General features: G+C 35.0%; 1 protein-coding gene across 1 annotated transcript in view; it reads left to right on the top strand.

The window, feature by feature from the left end:
- Positions 1-20,134, top strand: part of COL24A1 (collagen, type XXIV, alpha 1) — a gene marked incomplete at its 3' end in the record, with an annotated part of 142,583 nt that overhangs the window by 95,353 nt on the left and 27,096 nt on the right. The window contains exons 18-23 of the mRNA XM_008582339.1: positions 4,069-4,176; positions 5,775-5,882; positions 5,979-6,032; positions 6,619-6,681; positions 10,035-10,088; positions 17,167-17,202. Of these exons, the coding sequence (XP_008580561.1) occupies positions 4,069-4,176; positions 5,775-5,882; positions 5,979-6,032; positions 6,619-6,681; positions 10,035-10,088; positions 17,167-17,202 (423 nt within the window). The remainder of the gene's footprint in view (positions 1-4,068; positions 4,177-5,774; positions 5,883-5,978; positions 6,033-6,618; positions 6,682-10,034; positions 10,089-17,166; positions 17,203-20,134) is intronic.

The following is a 20,134-nucleotide window of genomic DNA, read 5'->3' as shown; positions in this document are numbered from 1 at the left end:
CATTCATATGGAAAGTATACTACCAGATAATCTATCCTAGGGATACGGAACAAAGAGTCCCGCAGACCAGATTAGATCAAGGGAAAACATATAATGAGAAGCAAGGGGAAAGAAATGGGATAGATTAATACATTTAGGATAAGGCACAAGCCATGTAGAAGAACCATACCACCTGAATCCTAAGTGCACAATGTAGATCTCCCTCTCTCTCCCTCTCTCTCTCTCTCACTCTCTTACTCTCTCTCTCTCACACTCTTTCTCTTTCTCTCTCTCTTTTCCCATTAGTCTCTCCCTCTCTTCTCTTCCTCTCTCTCTCCCTTCCTCCCTCTATAAGAATTTTGCCTTCATAATGGTTTCTTAAAAATATTAAGTACCTATTAATATAAAGAAATGGTGGGAGATAAAGTGGTTGACATATATTGGGACAAAAAAGGCTCAAAAGTCAATGTAAAGAATGTCAACCTACATCCTATAAGATTCCTACCTGTAAGCATAGTGCATGATACCTAGTGGATATAAAATATGTTTTTATACATTATTTTAGTGAGTTTTGTGGTCATGAAGAAAATGAACTTAGGATAATTTTTAAAATATATATTGATTTTTTTTTACTATAAGTAAGAGAATAATAAGCTATGTTATGACATAATTTGGAGGAAATATTATTTGGAAAAAAGGAAAAATGCTTTAGAGTTAAATTTGAAATCGACTTTACTTTTTAAATCTCATTCTGTTAACTAGGCTTTTCACAGAAATGACTTTCATTCATCTAGAGCCAAATCATCTCTCCTACAATATTTGTAACATTAAGGGTAATATCTTTATCTTATGATACAGCCTGATACTACTTTCTCATCAGTTCCTTTTCTGGTTACCACTAAAGGTAACTTCCCTTCTCAGAACCACTCTAGTATATATCTCTCTTCTCATCTGGCAATTTTTGCTTTCATTATAATCATTTGTACATTACATTCTATTTTTTCACTTAATTTTAAGATTTTTGAAAGCAGGAACCATATCTTATTTATATTTGTTTTCCTCAGAGGGCTTGCCCTGGTACCTTCCTTACACATAGATGATATTCAGTAAGTATTTGATGAAAGCTGAAAGAACTATTGTATGACCCAATTTAGTATCCCAGGAATCAATTCAGAAAGCAGCAATCATCTTCTGGATGAGAGATCAGCAAACTTTTTCTGTAAATTTGAGTAAATGTTTTAGTCTTTTAAGAAGCAAAATCAAGGATTTTGCTTAAGAACTATGTAATGAGAAAAGAAATATTCACAAAGTTTTTAATTATGAAATTGGAAATATAATAATTGAGTACAATTTTTTGTAATTCAAGTCTACTAATGAGAAAAATGGCGTTCTTTGGGGGGGGGGGATAACATTTAGCTAGCTTATTGCCATTCCCTATCATCAAAATTTTCTGTTCATCTGTTAATGCTGACCTTTAATGAGATTTTGCATATTTCATGTATTTGATCTTTGAAAATTCTTTTTACACAGATAAATACTACCAAATACTGCAATTCATTACCATCTGATTTTAATTGAGCATGTTCATTGCTTGGAAGGAATTCTGTTACATTCTTCTCTTAATATTTGCCTTCTAGCATGATGTTATTACATTATAGATGAATCATTTCCAATTGAAGGTTAGGTGAAATCTCCTCAATTTCACAGTCAAATAGATTTTGAAATACAGAAATTTCTTACTTCTAGGTCTAAAATACACTGTTGAAACTGTTTGAGTTCAGAAAATCTACCTGCTGTAAATTTGTGTGGTAATAAAAATTTCACTTCTTATTTTAATTTTTGACAGCACAGGAAGTGTATAAAAGCTGCTTAACATTACTCGTGATTCAAATGTTAGTTGTCATTAAAATGACTTTACTCCAGTGGGTGTCATGTAGTTTTACATTTAATTAGTTAACAAACATTATAAAGTCAATTTATTTTTCAATTGTATTGAGGGCAGTTCTACTCATTCAGAAAAATTGCAATCTCAATCTTTAAAAAATCTCCATAAAACTTTACCATGGCTAAGCCATCAAGCTTCTGTGTGATAGGACAAGTCAGGATATTCTGGTTCTATTTCTGACAAAAAATTTACAGAACTAATGAAGATTAAATCCACAAGAGTCAATGGAATTTGCTGTTGATACTACAGGTTCAATAACACATAGCTTTAAACATCTTACATTTTCACAAGCCTTGTAAATTTGTCCAATAACTCTTTTTCTGTTCCATAGCTATAAGTTTCATTGCATCTTAGCAGATTCCATTTCAGGTTGTACTGGTTTAGTGTTTTCTTTGAAAATGTTTCACTTATTCTCACCCCAGACTATTTATACAGGTTAATTCTTTGGTCACTTCATACTCACCATTGACTCCTCAAATGAACAGCTGAGCAGTATTGCTAACTTCTGTTGACTCATCAAGAGCCAAAAAAAAAAAAAGTTCGAAAGTATTTGCCTGGTTTTTTAATCAACTATTGATGCTGCTCCAGAGTCCTCAACGTTTCAAGCAACTGTTCTCGCCAAAAGGCCAATAATCTTAAACCAATTTATCTTTGCTGCACAATTTAATTAAGTCGCCATCAGTAAGGCACTTTCTTTGCTAGGCTAACAAATGAAATGAGCACTCAGAAATGTATTTGAATTGCAGCCTCATTTTCATTTTTTTGTGAAGAAATTTTGCTGTGATAAAATACTCCATTTTAAAATTTCTAATTTTTCTGACTGTTGCATTCCTGTGAGGTAGGAATATTGTGTTGACTGCTTGGTCTGATAATGTTAAAGTATAGTGTATATTTTTTAAAGCACAGATGCGATGTCATTGCATAATAAATACAAGGTTTTGCCATCTAATTTGATAACAAAATAATCCACATTCCATTATGCTTTAAAAACGCAACATTCAAAGTCCATTTTTCTTGTTTTGGCATAATCGGTATGAACTGGTACTGAAACAAAATGTCACAGTAAGACATGTATGTTCCACTTGGAACGTTGTGTTGACTGCTTGGTCTGATAATGTTAAAGTATAGTGTATATTTTTTAAAGCACAGATGTGATGTCATTGCATAATAAATACAAGGTTTTGCCATCTAATTTGATAACAAAATAATCCACATTCCATTATGCTTTAAAAACGCAATATTCAAAGTCCATTTTTCTTGTTTTGGCATAATCGGTATGAACTGGTACTGAAACAAAATGTCACAGTAAGACATGTATGTTCCACTTGGAACACTGTCAAGTTATAACCGCATCACTGCAGTTTGTAGGGCACCAAGCATCACTGCAAAGCAATGACTGTGCCACAGAAGATCTCTGCTATAACTACTCAGCTCTGCTATTATAGTGCAAAAGCAGCCACAGACAATACGAAAATGAATGAGGATGGCTGTGTTCTTCTAACACTTTATTACGTACACTGAAATTTTAATTTTATATAATTTTCACATCTTTAAATAGTATTCTTTTGATTTTTTGCAACATTTAAAAACTGTTCTTAGGTCATGAGCTCTACAAAAACAGATGATGATCTGAGATTTGGCTTGTAAACCAGTTTGCCGATTCTATTTAGGACTTAGTTTTAAGGATATGATGTTTGCTTTATTCCCAAACTATTCTTAGAAAAATATTTGGAATCGTGTAGTTGAGGAGTAGAATATTCTTCTTAAGGAGATATGAATCAGTTATTAAAGTTGTCATGTACACCAGAATATAATACAAAAAGTTAGAGTACAACTAACATACTTCACACCTAGGATGCGTAAGTCAGAAGGTACTGGTGGACTTTGTACTGCCAGTGTTTTCATTTTAAAAACCCAAGATCATTGTGTTAACTATTATTAGAGATTTCAGGTGAGTGGTGAGTGTTCCCAAAATATTATTTAAACATTTCCCTGAATTGGGAAAGAAGCCCAGGATAACTTCCAAATCTGGGCAGTATATCAGTAGCAGCCTTTCAGAACACAACCCTTCCTACATTTATTGAACCTCTGGATTGATTTTCGAGGAACTTCCTCAGTTTTCATTTCTTATCTATGTTGTACAGGGCATCAGAGGCAGCCCAGGAAGAGCAGGACTGGCTGGGTCTCCAGGTCCTCGAGGATTAAAGGGTTCATCAGGCCTGCCAGGAAGCCCAGGAGTACTAGGCCCAAAGGTACCTTAATGTTTTGTTCTGATGTGTGAGCAATATTGGCCATTCATATTGGCCCTGAGTTTATTTGCTAGATCACAGGATGGTAATATTAGTAGCTTTTAATAAAATTTTGGCTAATAGTAAAAACACACTATGGAAAAAGGAAAGTGTGTAACCTTGACATATCTATTTCCCACAATAGCCACAATGCTTTTAATTTGGCACAAAAACTCATTAACCCAATGCTTTAAAAAACGCTTTGACTCATTTTGATTTTTTCCTTCACTGTCATCTACCCTGTCCTCTAAAACAAATAAATCTTATTTACTTCCAGATGTGTACTTTCTTAAATATACTTCCTGTTCCTCTAAGTCTGAACCTAACCAACTAATTAATAAATCTGATAACAGTACAGATTATTTCTTAGAGTCAATGTGATAATAGTTAAGTCTTGCATTAGCATTCATTGCATGGATTATTGTCACATGTCAATAGACTTTCCAGACAAAACCTCTTAGAACTGTCTCAAAGCAGATTTGCCCAGACAATTTAGAGATTAGTTCAGTGTCTAAAGCTATTTCATAAAAGCCTAGGATTAAGACATTGGCATCCTTATCATTATTAGCTCTTAATTTTCACATCTCCATTTCTAAAGAATGTTCAGGTTTCTGACCCATATGGGCAAACTGAAAATGATGACCCAATTGCCTACTGTGTGCAATTTTAGCCTTCTATTAACATTTATACCATGAATATCCCTTTCCACTAAAACCTCAGGCAGCTGAGCAAATGCTAAAACTAGCAAAAGAAATAAGAAAAATCCCTACGTCTTATGTGTGAATATGCAATAAAAAGAATCCATACTTGTCAAGTCCCAAGGTTATACCTTTATCTTAAGACAGTGAAAGATAATTTGTTATTTTTAAAGAATCTTTGGTCCAACACTACCAAGCATCATTTTTCATTAACCTATCTATAAAATCCACCTGATTCCTAAATCTATTTTTAGAATGGTATGAGATATTCCAGCTCTCATTTCAAAAACAAAAAAAGAAAAAATACTTAACTTTTAAAAATACAATAGTGGTGATTAAGTGTATCATCAAAGCGAACTTTTAGGGGATAAAGACAGTTTATATAAAAGGAACCTAGGGAAACAGAAAATGGAAATTTCTTAATAATGGAATTAAAAACATAATCATGGTAAAAACCAGGGTTCACACCTCAGGAGACTGCTCTGTTTCTGGTATCTGATAGCCAAATTATCACTAGGTGGTAGGAAAAACACAGCAAAATGATATCAATTCTAATAAAATACAAGTTCCATATGTATAAACACACACCCACACACAGCGCACCCTCACAATCCCCTCTGTAGCCCAGCTATCCTCCTCCCAGTTTTATCCTTCCCTCTGGAATTTTTTTCACACTGTTACACTTCTTCATTATAATCAAATATTGCTTGAGTGAAAAATATTAGTGGAGAAAATGATGCAGAATTTGATTTCCCCAGTGCCTTGTACTATGCCTAAGGAAGGGCCTGTATTTGGGTTTCATTTAAAAGCCAGTGTGTTTATAGGTTCTGAAGTCAGGATCACCTTTCTTTGTTCTGTCCATAGGGTGAACAAGGGCTGCCTGGTCAACCTGGAATTCAAGGTAAAAGAGGTCACCAAGGAGCACAGGGTGATCAAGGACCTTGTGGAGAGCCTGGCCTGAAAGGGCAATCTGTATGTGCCAACTCAGAAATTCACCAAACACTTATTCTACAGACCAGGCCACTGTTGCACAATAATGATTATCATGTCTGTTCATTCACATTGCAGGGAGAACATGGTGTTCAAGGTTTGACAGGTTTCCAAGGATTTCCAGGTCCCAAAGTATGCTTATTTATTTTCTGCTAATATTCTAGCTGTCTTTTAGAGAGAGAGAGAGATTGAAATATCAATATTTAGTCTTTGACTTGAACTTTTATTTTTTTAAACTGCAGAATTTTATTTGATACAGAGTTATATATTTGAGTTTTGAATATGTTACATTTAAAACTTATATAGCTATACATTTTCCTGGAATTTTATTGTATGATTAGCGTTGGTTCCCTCTCATTCCTTTTTCTCAAGTATTTTATTATGAAAATTATCAAACATGTGGCAAAGTTGAGAGAATTTTATACTGAACACACCTATATCTATTACCTAGATTCTACCATTAACATTTTACTCTACTTGCATTATCATGTGCCTATCCATCTGTCCATCCCTCTCTACCTCTGTCTGTTTTTAGTGTTTTTCCAAGTAAATTGCAGCCCACAGTACACTTCCTCCTAAATACTTCAGCATGCACCTTATAAACTATCACAATCCACTTTTTAGGAGCCAATTCTTGAGTGGCACAAAGTTATTTCATTTGTAAAGTGTTCATATAGAGCTAAAACTTCTGGCTTTTTGTTTTTCATTGTGTGTCTAGGGTCCTGAGGGGGATGCTGGCATTGTTGGAATATCAGGTTCTAAAGGCCCTATTGGACAGAGAGTAAGTATAAAGTCATTCTGCCTACCCAGAAATTGTGGCTGTTTGTTTATTGCAGGCCTTAAGAACTCTAAAATTTATATACTTCAAATTGGTAACTTAATAAAATGACTTTTTAAAGACAGAAACTCATGAGAACACATGCAGAGTTCAACCTTTTGCAGTTAGTATGTTAGTTTGAGCAAAGTACCCCATAGACCAACCCTACTTCCCAGTTCTTTAAAGAAAAAGAATCATCAGAATTACTGTGCAGACTGGATAATGTATTTATTAACTCATACCAGGAACAAAAACCTAAAGCAGTTTCATACAACCAGTTTTAATACAACCAGAGACCAGAGACCACCCCCATGCACCACCTGGGTGGGGCTTGTGTATGACCAGAACTCTTGAGACCACACTTTGAAAAGTATTTCTCAATAGCTGTGTTTTCCTAGCTCAGGGGGCAGGTGTCCCAAGAGAGGGATGAGGAACTGCTTAAAGAGCTGCAAAACTCAGGGTCTGAAGAACTCCAATTAGCAGTTTAGTGCCTGTAATTACAAGCCATAGAGAACATAAATAGGACAAATGAGCCACCAGCAGTTACTGGTTATTGTTTTTGTTTGGTTTTTGCTTTTTTATTTTGTTTTAGCTATTTTTAATCATACCCTCCTAATTGATAAGACATCTGTAAAACTAAAAAGAAAAAAAAGTAAAAAACTTTAAACAGTGGTTTGGCTGTAGTAGTAGTTCCTCTGTGACTAAGAGCAGCTGCGAGGGCAAGTGTGGAGAGAACAGAGGAAGAAGGGAAGCAGTTCAGATCCAGGAAAAAGAAACCTTGAAGAACTTCTTAGCTGAAAACCACTGTCTTGTACAAAATATTAAATAGAAAGTCAAATGTTTGAAATCCTACACCCCTTCCCTAACTCTAAAATAAATTATTTTTGATAATACGAAGAACAGTATCATCATGGGAATTGTTTAAAGATTCTTCTCAACATTTCTTTGAGTATAAATTTATTAGTTATTTTCATAATTTCTGAAGAACCAAGGAAAGTTGGTGCTTTTACGTAAAGTCCGATTCTTGGACTTCTCTATAATAAATATTGAATTTAAGTTCCCCCACTAGTTAAACCCATTCGTTCTAGTTTTATAAAGTTCTCAATTAAATCCTTTCTTGATATTGTCAGAGAGAAGTTGGCTGCCTGCCTAGCACCTGTCCTAAGCAGGGTCTCATGAAGTGCAGGGTCTCTGTGGGCCAGCATCTGAGCCTATATTGCTTTCCAGATCCAGAATTGTTATTAGCTCATTAGTAAAGTTATGGTAACTATCTCAAATACTAATTTATAAGCACAGGTATTCATTTATGAAGTCATAATAGAAAACAAGTGAAAAGTCTTAATAGGTTAATATTTAGCAACAAACTATTATGTACCAGGTACTGGTTTTCAGTTTGTTTCCCTTATCTCATTCAATTCTCATAAAAATCTTATGAGAGATGCTATTATCCCCATTTTGCAGGTGGAGAAACTAAGTATCTGAAAGATAATTTGCTCAAGGCCATACGTTTGGCTAGTTTGTAGAGGAGCCAGAATTTTAATCCACATCTGATTGACCAAATCATATGTTATAAGGTTGCTTGCAAATTGCAGAATCAGAAGATAGAATGGATATTAAGTGGTCTAGTGCCTAGTTCTTGCCCAAAAATTAATAAATATTTGATGATTAAATAGAAGTAATTGAATTAGTAAATCTGGAGTATGTGTCCTTCATTTCTTTTTTTTAAAGATGACCAGTAAGGGGATCTTAACCCTTGACTTGGTGTTGTCAGCACCACGCTCTCCCAAGTGAGCCATGGGCCGGCCCTGTCCTTCATTTCTAACATGTATTTATGTAGATAACAGGTACCCACCATTAAAATCATAGCATCTCACCTTTTGAACATTACAGACATTGTTTGCTCTTTCGTTCTACTTTTTCTAGGCTCCATGTATACCTCTTCTTTATATTAACAAATCATTATTTAAGAGAGTCTCATCACAGTTAAGTTTATTAGATTAGAGGTTCCTTGACTTTTTTTTTCAGTGCCAAGCCAGTCTAGAGAATATATTTAATTAAGTTAAGAAATCAAGTCTCTTGATTCAATTGTGAATCTTTGAAATTAGGGTACCATTTTTACAAATTATCACTCAAAGTCAACCTTTGTGTTTAAAAGTGATTCCATTAGATTTGCTTTAAGAGTATTAGGTAATTTGGGGCCAGCCCGTGGCTCATTTGGGAGAGTGTGGTGCTGATAACACCAACGCCATGGGCTCAGATCCCTGTATAGGGTTGGCTGGTTGGCTCACTTGGGAGAGCGTGGTGCTGACAACACCAAGTCAAGAGTTAAGATCACCTTACTGGTCATCTTTAATAAAAAAAAAAACGAATCAGGTAATTTTATTGTAGACCAACTTAATATTAAAGCTATTAATACAGGGACCACATGGCATTATAATTATCTCAATTGATAGTAATTTTTATACCTTGGCAGGAGTTGGAAAAAAGAGAAAGACTGTTAGATATCAACACTTATGTATTCCAGGTTAAGCATGAGCCAGAAAGACATATTTGCAGTCAGTGGGAGTTAGGGTGAAGTCTGAAAAATAAATAAATAAATAAATAAATAAATAAATAAATAAATAAATAAATAAATAAATAAATAAATAAATAAATAAATAATGGGTATTTTGTATTCATCAAGAAATGATAGGCTCCATACTTAGTTTGGGAGAAATTGACCAGAGATCTAGCTTATTCGAGTTTATCTTTGTAATCAAATAACAGCTTATAGATTAAAACCATTTTTAATATTTAATTCTCACAAAGGCCCTATGAAATAGGCGTTCTTATTCCTATTTTACAGATGGAAAAACTGAAGTTTAGTTCGTCACATATGACGTCCTCTTGTTCTTTCCTGTACTCTCTCTTGATTCCATGTTTTGTGTCACTCAAATATCTACTCCTTTAACATCTATATAAATTTATCCAAAAATGTGTTCATCATTCTGTTTTTTTTTCATATAAACTGGTTTCATCTGTTATATATGACACACATACAAAAATACATCATTGAAGTTATCACCATTATAAAAATTATAATGCTGATTTGTCAGCTTGTTAAAAATTATAGGTATAACTCTCCTGAAAGGAAACTATTAAAATTTGCAGAAGTGCGTCATACATTGTTAATCAAGATTACTGTCACTTATGCTAATGTTATAAGCTTTTGATAAAAAACAATAATTATGTGGACATGGCTATTTCACCATTAAATTATCTGAAATTTTTCTGAATTATACTGACAATGAGACTGACTTTTTCTTTTACCCCTACAGGGAAACACTGGCCCCCTTGGTAGAGAAGGTATAATAGGCCCAACAGGTAGAACTGTAAGTTTGTTATGTTACAGGTCTTTCTTTATTTTTCATACTTTTTTTTTTTAACTTTAATCCTATTTCTAGAATAATCCTTAAAGAATCAGGCTGGATATTTGAGAGGCAAAGGGCAAAAATAGTACATTTTCTTCTGTAAGGTGATTCCTGAGAATTGAGGGATCATATGTAACATGAAGAATGTGTAAATAGTGAGCTAGGCATTTAAACTGGAGTTGCGAGAAGAAAATTGAACTGAGTTGGGGAGGGGGAGCGTATCATGAGCATAGAGATGATCTAAAGCAGTAAAAATGCATCAGTTTTCTAAGAAGACAGATAGCAAAAGAAGTTCAGAAGCCAAGATTTGAGTCTTTAGTGGTACCCACTGTAAAGGAAAGAAAGATATAATGGTGGGAATAGAGGGAAAACCAGGACAGTACAAGGTTAGATAAATAAGAGTTTCAAGAAAGGAGTTATCAGCAGTGATCTTTGAGAGAAAAAGTTGCAGTAGAAGATGTAGTGCAGGTTGCGGTGAAAAAGAAATAGTTGTAAATATTTAATAATAACTTTTCTCAGATTCTTACAGCAAACTTTTGGATTAGATATTATTATTTTCATTTAATAGATGAGGAAATAGATGAGGTTTATAGACGTTCACCTAATGATTCAAGGTGATAGAGCTAATAAATTACATAGCTGATGTTTCTTAAAGACCAGTGCTCTTTCACTCCATTCAAGCTATGTCTGAAAAAATTGAGACAGTATATGCCAGTGCTTTAAGAAATTCAGCTATGAAATAACACAGAGAAATAAGACAATGATTGGGGAGGTGGTTGTGGGAAAGTTTTGCAATACTGATAATAGTATAAACAAACAAAGAGAAGGAGCCCAGTTGAAAGGGTCAAATTGATACTTGGAGAGGAAAGATTCATTCTCTGCAGGGAATCAATATATCAAATCATTTGAAAGTGTTATTATAGACACATGGTTTAAAAATACATAAATGGAATGCTTCAAGTGTTAAGTACAACTATTCTCTTTGACAAATTTAGAGAATTCACCACCAAAGTTACTGAATTTTTTACCAAAAGAAATAAAATGTTTAACTCAACATTTCTCTGGACTTTTAGCATTTGCCACTCAGAACTATATAAGATTGTAAATGCGAGAATTCTCATATTTCAGTAGGTGGTTCTTCAGCAAGCTAAGGAACACATACTGTTCTGACTACAGAACAATTGTTCTCTGCCAAAAATGTGAAATGTTAATTGGTCAAGGAAAATGTGATAAAGAAATGGCTCAATTAAAATATCTTACTGTGTTTTGTTTATAGACAGTTCTTAAAGGCCCTTATATTCAGCATGCACATCAAATTCTTTCCATCTTCTATTTTTTCCATTCTAAAAAGAAAAGTTTATTATAAAAGAATATGCATTTGAGAATGGCAAAAACATTTTGAAGAAAAATAGTTGTGGGGAGTGAGGGTCTTGCTTTTCTAAATAAGAAAACAATACTGCAAAGTTATTGTAAATAAAACTATATGGTAGTACAAAGAAACAAACAAACAGATTGGTGTAATAGACTACAGCCCAGAATTAGATCTGAGAATATATAGGAATTTAATTACGACAAAATTATGAAGTAAGTCAGACACAAAAAGACAAATACAGCATGGTATCACTCATGTGGAATCTGAAAAAAAAAAGTGGTTCTCATAGAAGTAGAGAATATAATAACAGTTAATGGTTACCAGAGGCTGGACGGGGGGGTGGCAGGAGGAGGGAGGAGGAAAGTGGTGAACTAATTGATACAAAACTATGCTATCTATCCTAAGTGAATCATTGTGCAGCATATGCATGTATTGAAGCAACATACTGTACCCCACAAATATGTACAAGTAAATGTTAAAGTATTAAATAAATAAACACCCTCAAAAATGGTATATCAGTTTGGATGATTTTGGCTACAAGTAATAGGAACCCTGAATTGAACTGGCTTTGACAATAAAGAAATTGCACATTATAGCACATTATAGGAAGACCAGAGGTAGGAAGGACTGCAGATTTGTTTAATTTGATGACTCTATCATGTTACCTAAGACCAGGTTCCTTCCATATCTCTACTCTGCTATCCTGAACATTGGCTTCATAATTAGGCTTATAGCAAGATGGCTACAGTTTCTCAGGAGTCACATCCAGACATAATTATCCAATGTGAAAAGTTGTCTACAAAACTATCATGGAAAAAGTAAAAAATTTTCCAGAAGTCCCCCATTGCATTTTTCCTCATGTGTAATCGACCAGCATTCAGCCACATGCCTGCTCCTACAGCAGTGACAGGGAAGGGAGATGGAATTACTTTGAGTACCGCTACTGCTACAAAAAACTGGAATCCCATTTTGCTAAATTTTTTGTTTCAGATCCTAGATGAGCTTTTAAAGACTTCATTCTATGAGCAAAAATGTTAGTTAGTTAAAAAAGAAAAAAAAAGAGTAAACTTCAATGTAAAAAATGAAGCAAAAATCTTAGAAAAATAATCCAGAAAACTGAAGTGTAGCTTAAGAGTCAAGGAGACATTTTATATAGGATAGGAAATCTGAAAGCTATAAAAGAACAGAAAATATATTTGAATACTTGAAAATTTTTAAATTTTACATGGAAAAAAGGTTCCACAAATAAAGTCAAAAATTAATATAGGTTGGTAAAAAAAATATTTGCAAAGCATACAACATATAACAGGTTAATGTACAAAGAGCTCTTGCAAATTGGTCTGAAAAAGATGGAAAACTCAATAGAAAAATGAAAAACAAATCCAAAAGGTCAATTATTATTTTAAAAGACCCTCACCTAACTTTAAGTCAGAGAAATGCAAATTAAAGTAATAATTAAATATTACATCTAATGTCTCAGAAGGGAATACAGGGAAAACAGTGCTCACATTTATCACTGCTACAAGTGTGAGTTACAGCCTTTAAGGAAAGATATTTGTTAAATATAAGTACATATACCCTTTAACCAAGCAGTTCTACTTTGAAGAATTTGTCCCATGGATATAAAAACACTAATAGGAGATTTTACAAAGATTTTTTTTCACAATACTGTTTGTATTGGCAAAAAAAAAAAAAAGACATCATTTGTATGCTCATCTGTAAAGGAATGGTTGAGTAAATTGTGGTCTAGCCATTTCATGGAATATTGTCCAATTATTAAAAAGAATCAGTTATATCTAGTTTGGCCAACATGCAATTATTTCACAATATATTTTTAAGTGAGAAAAGCATGATGCATAGAAGAGTAATATAATATGATCCCAATATTAGAAAACATGATCAATATCTCCCATAAATATGTAAATATACTTATCAATATTTGATTAGAAAAAAGTATGAAAAGATATATACCAGGTTGTTAATACTGGGTTGAGAGTGGAGCAGGATGTAAAAACAAATAAACAAAAAAAGAGCTGTAAAGAAAAGTCACCTTTGAAAGTTAATACTGTAGTTTAAAATGGTTCAGGACAAAACAGGAAACAAAAAGAAGTAATATAAATGGCAAATAAATAATAAGATAGCATTTTTAGCTTGCAAGATTAACAAAGAACATGACATGAATCAGAAAAAAATATACATTCCCACATTTTGCAGGTATGCATGCAATGGTAAACTCTCTGTCGGACAATATTTTTTTTTTCCTCATTAAACTTTCTTTTAATGAGTTTCGAAATTCTGTGACAGATTTTTGGTCAAGTTGTTTCCAGTAAAAAGTACTGATTTTAAAAACTAATAAAACTTCCACACAAAAGAACAAAATGGTCCACAAAGCATTCCCCTTTCCTTCTGAAGGTTGTACGATGCATTGTTATCATTAACCAGTCTTCTACTATTAAACTTAAATGGCCAATTGTGATAAACAGTTCTGAGACCATTCTTCCACCACTGATTAAGACTGGGGTGGCAGGTATTAGGGATAATATTCATTTAGCCTTCTGAGCTTTCTGGGCAGACTTGGTGACCTTGCCCTCCCCAGCAGCCATCTTGCCCACTGCTTTGATGACACCCATAGCAATTGTCTATCTCATATCACAACAGCAAAATGACCCAGAGGAGGACAGAGAAGCTCTCAACACACACGGGCTTGCCAGGAACCATATCAGTGATGGCAGTATCACCAGATTTCAAGAATTTAGGGCCATCTTCCAGCTTCTTACCAGAACAGAATTGATCTTTTCCTTCAGTTCAGCAAAATTGCAAGCAATGTACAGGGGCATAGCCAGCACTGATCTGGCCTAGATGATTCAGGATAATCACCTGAACCAGCTGCTTGCATTGGTGGATCATTTTTGCTGTCACCAGCAATGTTGCCACGACAGACATCTTTGACAGACACATTTTAAACATTGAAGCCCACATTATCTCCAGGAAGAGCTTGACTCAAAGCTTCATGATGCATTTCAACAGACTTTTCTTCCATTGTGACATTGTCTGTAGTGAAGGTGACCACCATACCAGGCTTGAGAACACCAGTCTACTCGGCCCACAGGGACAATACCAATGCCACCAATTTTGTAGACATCCTGGAGGGGCAGATGCAAGGGCTTGTCAGTTGAACGAGTTGGTGGCAAGATGCAATCCGGAGCTTCAAGCAGTGTGGTTCCACCGGCATTTGTTACTCTTTCCTCTGTGTAACCGAAAGGGAAAAAAGAGAAAGAAAGAATTCACTCAAGGTAACATGAATGAGGCCTGGAGGGCCTGCCGCCCATCAGGGGAGCAGCCCCAATTCAAAAATCAGCCTTTCGTTTTATTGACAAGACAAGGAAGTTTCACAAGAAAAATCAGTTGATTGAATCATCAAAGGAGGACATAAAAACAGGCAGTGTAAAACTTGTAGTGGCAGTATATTAACAATGTGACATTCCAGAATGTAATTTGTAAAAAGCTAGGTTAATTCACCAACAAACAGCTTGTCCTTAGTAAACATTTTCTTTTCTACATACTTCCTACAGTAATTTCTTTAGCATATTTAAACAGCATTCAAGCAGTTTTCTTAACATATCTAAAGAACAATCAGTAGGTTAAATAGTTAATAGTCATTCAAGCAGGAATCAAACCAGCAACCTAAAACAAAGTACACAATCCCATCCCTAAACAGTGATTAGAATTGATTAGATGGCTTTTGCCAAACTTATCTGTGGAATGTTGTCCCCTACTCAAGAGCCCTTTGACTCATTCATGCATTACCTAAAATCCTATTCTAAGATCAAAGGAAAATCAAGATTTCTAACCCACTACAGGCATTGCCATCTTTCCAGGTGACTTTCCATCCTTTGAACCAAGACATATTAGCTGTTGGCTCCAGCATGTTGTCACCATCCCAACCAGCCAGAAACTGGCACAAATGCTACTGTGTCAGAGTTGTAGACAATTTTCATAATGTAGGTGCTGACTTCCTTAATGATTTCCTCATATCTCTTCTGGCTGTCAGGTGGTTCGGTGGAATCCATTTTCTTAACACCAACAATCAGTTGTTTCACTCCCAGCATGTAAACCAGAGAACATGCTCACAGGTCTGCCCATTCTTGGAGATACCAGCTTCAAACTCACCAACACCAGCAGCAACAAGCAGGACAGCATGGTCACCCTGAGATGTGCCTGTAATCATGTTTTTGATAAAGTCTCTGTGTCCTGGGGCATCAGTGATCATCACTAATGCTTGCTGGTCTCAAATTTCCACGGGGAGATATCAATGGTGACACCACGCTCATGCTCAGCTTTCAGTTTATCCAAGACCCAGGCGTACTTAAAGGAGCCTTTTCCCGTCTCAGGAGCCTCCTTCTCAAATTTTTAGATGGTTCTTTCGTTGATCCCACCACATCTGTAGGTCAGGTGGCCAGTAGTGGTGGACTCACCCAAATCTATGTGTCCAATGACAGCGATGTTAATATGAGTCTTTTCATTTCCCATTTTAGCTTTGATTTAGCAGTGGTTTTCACAACACCTGTGTTCTGGCGGCAAACCTGTTGTGAAAAAAAGCTCTGGAGGACAATTTAAAAATTTTTTTAAAGTACAAGGATATTTATCACAGCACTATTTATAATGACAAAAATTAGATACAAATTTAATAATAGGAAATTAAATCAAAAGATTGTTATATTTTATTAAATACTAGATAAGTATTATAATTATCTAGAGGAATGTGGATTGACATGGAAGAATATTCATATTATTGTGAAGGTATAAATTCAGGTTACAGAAAAGATTAATAGTATCTATTTTTTTTACTAAAATAAATGTATAATTTACACAAGGATGAACACAAAAATATTAGGAGTTTAAAAAGCAGTAGGTCCACCCAACAACAGCAGACTACACATTCTTTTCAAGTGCATATAGAACATTTACCAAAGTAGGCAGTATTTTGGGTCATAAGAAAAATTGTATTAAACTTAGAACTGCAGTCATACAAGGTATGTTCTCTTGCCATACTGTTATTTCATGATGTAACTAGATATCAATAACAAAGATAGGAAAATCTAACACTTGAAAATTAAAACTTACTCTTCTAAATAATCCATAGATCAAAGAGGAAGTCTCAAGGAAAATTAGAAAGCATTTTGAACTGAATGAAAATGTATACAGCATATCAAAATTTGCAAGATTCAGCTCAAAGAGAAGAACAGAAAGAAAAGATGAAGGAGGAAACCACCCTAGGCACAGAGTTTTCAAAGGCTGAGGGAAACAAATATTAGAAGAATTTAACTGGAATTTAGAAGGAATTTTCTTTCTAAATTGTTTTGTGAATGATTGTCAGATCAGCTTTTTTGATTTAATTGAGTTCAAAAGTAGCTTGTTAATCCCACTTTACCTTAAGGTGGAGCTAGGGATAGCAAAGCAGACAGCATGACGAATCAATAGGTTACTTTTGTTTCTGCTTTGCTTTGCTTTACTTAGGAAAAGAAAACTAGAATTTATGAAATTGGCAAAAGTCTTACTAGATAGATAGTACAAAATTGTCATGTTTCTGTTTACAAACTTAACTACATTTAATAAATGTCAATAACAATGAACTAATATCTTTTTTTTTTTCTCTCTCTCCTTTAGGGACCCAGAGGTGAAAAGGGCCTTAGAGGTGAAACTGTAAGTTTAACTAAATTTATGATTATAATATCCCTCGTCAGTAGGCTATAAGCTCCGTGAAAGCAAAGACGTTGTTTGAGTTGTTCATTATTGTTTCTGATACTTGTGGAATAAAATTAAAAGAATAGCTGTCAGGAAGTAAGATTAATCTATGTGTTATATGACAGTGAAATCTGATAAGCCCTAAACAAGTTTAAGAACCTGCCAATCACATTCTTCACAGATCACTGTATGAAATGGAGTATTTGCCTTGTCAGGCATTGGGACAGGAGGTGTGGGTGTCTTGTTCACCAGTTCCAGAACAAGAGCACTGCCTAGTCACTTTAGGTATATAACACCAAAGAGGGCTGCAAAGCAGAAGCAAATTTTCAGTTGTATATATTTCAGCCAATGAGTAACAATGGGGAGAGGATGGGCAAAGGTACACTCTTGGGACCTAAATGGCTTTGCTGGCACTGTTTTCCGTATTTATGACAGGTCTTCCATGTTAAAGGAGACATTTTGTAAAGGGGCCACTTTCCCAGCTGAGATCATGCTGAACGTTTTTTTTTTTTTCAATAAACTCAGTATTGTTTATATTTAAGATATACAATATAATATTATGGGATACATATAGATTGTAAAAAGGTTGCTATAGTGGAGCAAATTAACATATACATCATCACATAATTATCCATTTTTGTGTGTGTTTGTGTGTCAAGCGCAGCTAAAATCTACTCAACTGAACTAGCTGGTTAGCTCCATTAGAATATGGTGCTAACAGTAGCAAGGTCTGAGGTTCAATCCCTGTATTGGCCAACAAAAACAACAAAAATCTACTCATTTAGCATGGGATTTGTGCAGAACTTATTAAAGCAGCAGCTGTAAACAAAGCAGGCATGGAGTGAAATGAGGTAGACTGAAACTAAGTACATAAGGCCCATAAGAGTAAACTTAAAGAAAGCAGTAAAGTCTTGCTTTAAAGATAATGAGATTACATAGTAATCTCATACAGCTGAGATTCTTGCTCTCACCATAGGATATGCTTGGAACTCAGAATAAATAAGTTGCACCTATATTAATCAGCTGAAAAAGGAGAATTATGTGATTTCAGATAGCCTAAGAGTCCCAAAAGGGCATTAAAATAGATTTGTTCAATTTGCAGAAATGTGGCCCTCACCTTTTCTTGGAAGACTTCCTATAACAGGAAGCAGGAATATGTGTGCACCATCAAGCCATATCCCCCAGGAGGAGTGGAAAAGGGAAAGGAAAAGCAAGGAGTCTTGGAATTAGCACATTTTCCACACCTCTCTGGCTCTGCATGCCTCCCTGACTTATCCTTTCCAAGTACTTTGGCAGGAACATAAGTTTCCATCAGGATTAGGAAACCTCAAGTACCTATGACAATGTCACAATGATTTCATGTAAAAAAAAAATTGAGTGGCTCTAATGATAGATTACAAACTCAATGGATTATGACTGCAATCTTAGGTTGTACTGCTAGAAATAAGAGGGTACTTAAAATGTTCATGGAAAATTTGTATTACCTTTTAATTCCACTTTTCCATGAACTAACTTTTTGAATTACCCTCATATGAGATCCAGAATAAAGCAGGTCATGGCACCAGTTAGGCTGTCCTCAAAGAGAAACATGGAAAAAATTAAAGCGCATTCAGAAAAGGGCTCTCTTGGATTGGTGAATGATCTGGGAGCCATGTCCTGGGAAGACCTGTTGAAACATCTGGAATGTTTAGCCTCTGCCAGACTCTGCAGCCTGATCACATCCCTGTCTTTGTTCTTTCTGCACTCTCCTCACTTCCTGAGTTTTGCACCTGCAATTTCTCTACCCTAATCTTTATTCCTCTAGTTCCTACTCATTTTTTTTTATTTTTAAAGATGACCAGTAAGGGGACCTTAACCCTTGATTTGGTGTTGTCAGCACCACACTCTCCCAAGTGAGCCACGGGCTGGCTCTTAGTTCCTACTCATTTTGAGGTTTCAACTTAAAATTCATTTGTTCAGGGTGGACTTGCTGATGTTTTGGCTCCACGCTACTCTCACCCCTAGAGACATAATTAATGCTTTGTACCCAAGACCTGGTAAAAAAAAAAAAAAAAGTCTGGTATCCACTCTTCAGAAAATTCTCTTATCAAAGAGGTTTCTCCTGAGCAGTCTGTGTAAAATAGCAATGCCCCACCTCCCTGAGACTCCTTCCCTTTCCTCTATGTGTGTGTGCCCTTACCACCTGACATATTACCTATTTATTTGTTTTTTTGTTTATTATATCTCCCCTCACTAGAATGTACTAGACTCTATGACACAGACATTTAATCTGTTGTTATTGTCATTTAACACCTGACAGTGCCTGTCTCATAGGTGTCATTCAATAAATATTTAATGAATTATTGAGAAATGAATTAGAGAAGGTTTGGGGTTTTGGGTCATAACAGCTGTCTTTAAATATTTGAAAGGCTGTCTTATGGAATATGAGTAACCTAGAGGATAAAATTTAAGTGATTTATTTGTTGAATTTTATTTCCAATTTCTGTGCTCAGCTGAGAGATATGAGCTCTGTGAGGGCGTGAAATGTATTGATAACACTTAATTCCTGCCTGCCATCACTGATGCCACCTAGTTCACATACTATCATAGCAACTAGCACATAATTAGCACACAAAAAATACTTATTTACTAAATAAATGGAATACTGAGGCTGATTTCAGCTCAATCTAATAATGAGCTTTTTAGTATAATAATGAACTACTACACAAGATAGTCTCACAAGATAGTGAGCATCTGATTTTTAGCATCACTAAAAGCCTAAGGAAAGGGGCTGGCGAGTTAGCTCAGTTGGTTAGAGTGTTTATAACACCAAGGTCATGGGCTCATACCCCCTTACCAGCCAGCTGCCAAAAAAAAAAAAAAAAAACTGCCTACAGACCATCTCTCTGAG

Source organism: Galeopterus variegatus, unplaced genomic scaffold, assembly GCF_000696425.1.
Source record: "Galeopterus variegatus unplaced genomic scaffold, G_variegatus-3.0.2 Scaffold2575, whole genome shotgun sequence".
Taxonomy (NCBI): Eukaryota; Metazoa; Chordata; class Mammalia; order Dermoptera; family Cynocephalidae; genus Galeopterus; species Galeopterus variegatus.
This window is presented reverse-complemented; position numbering and strand designations above follow the sequence as displayed.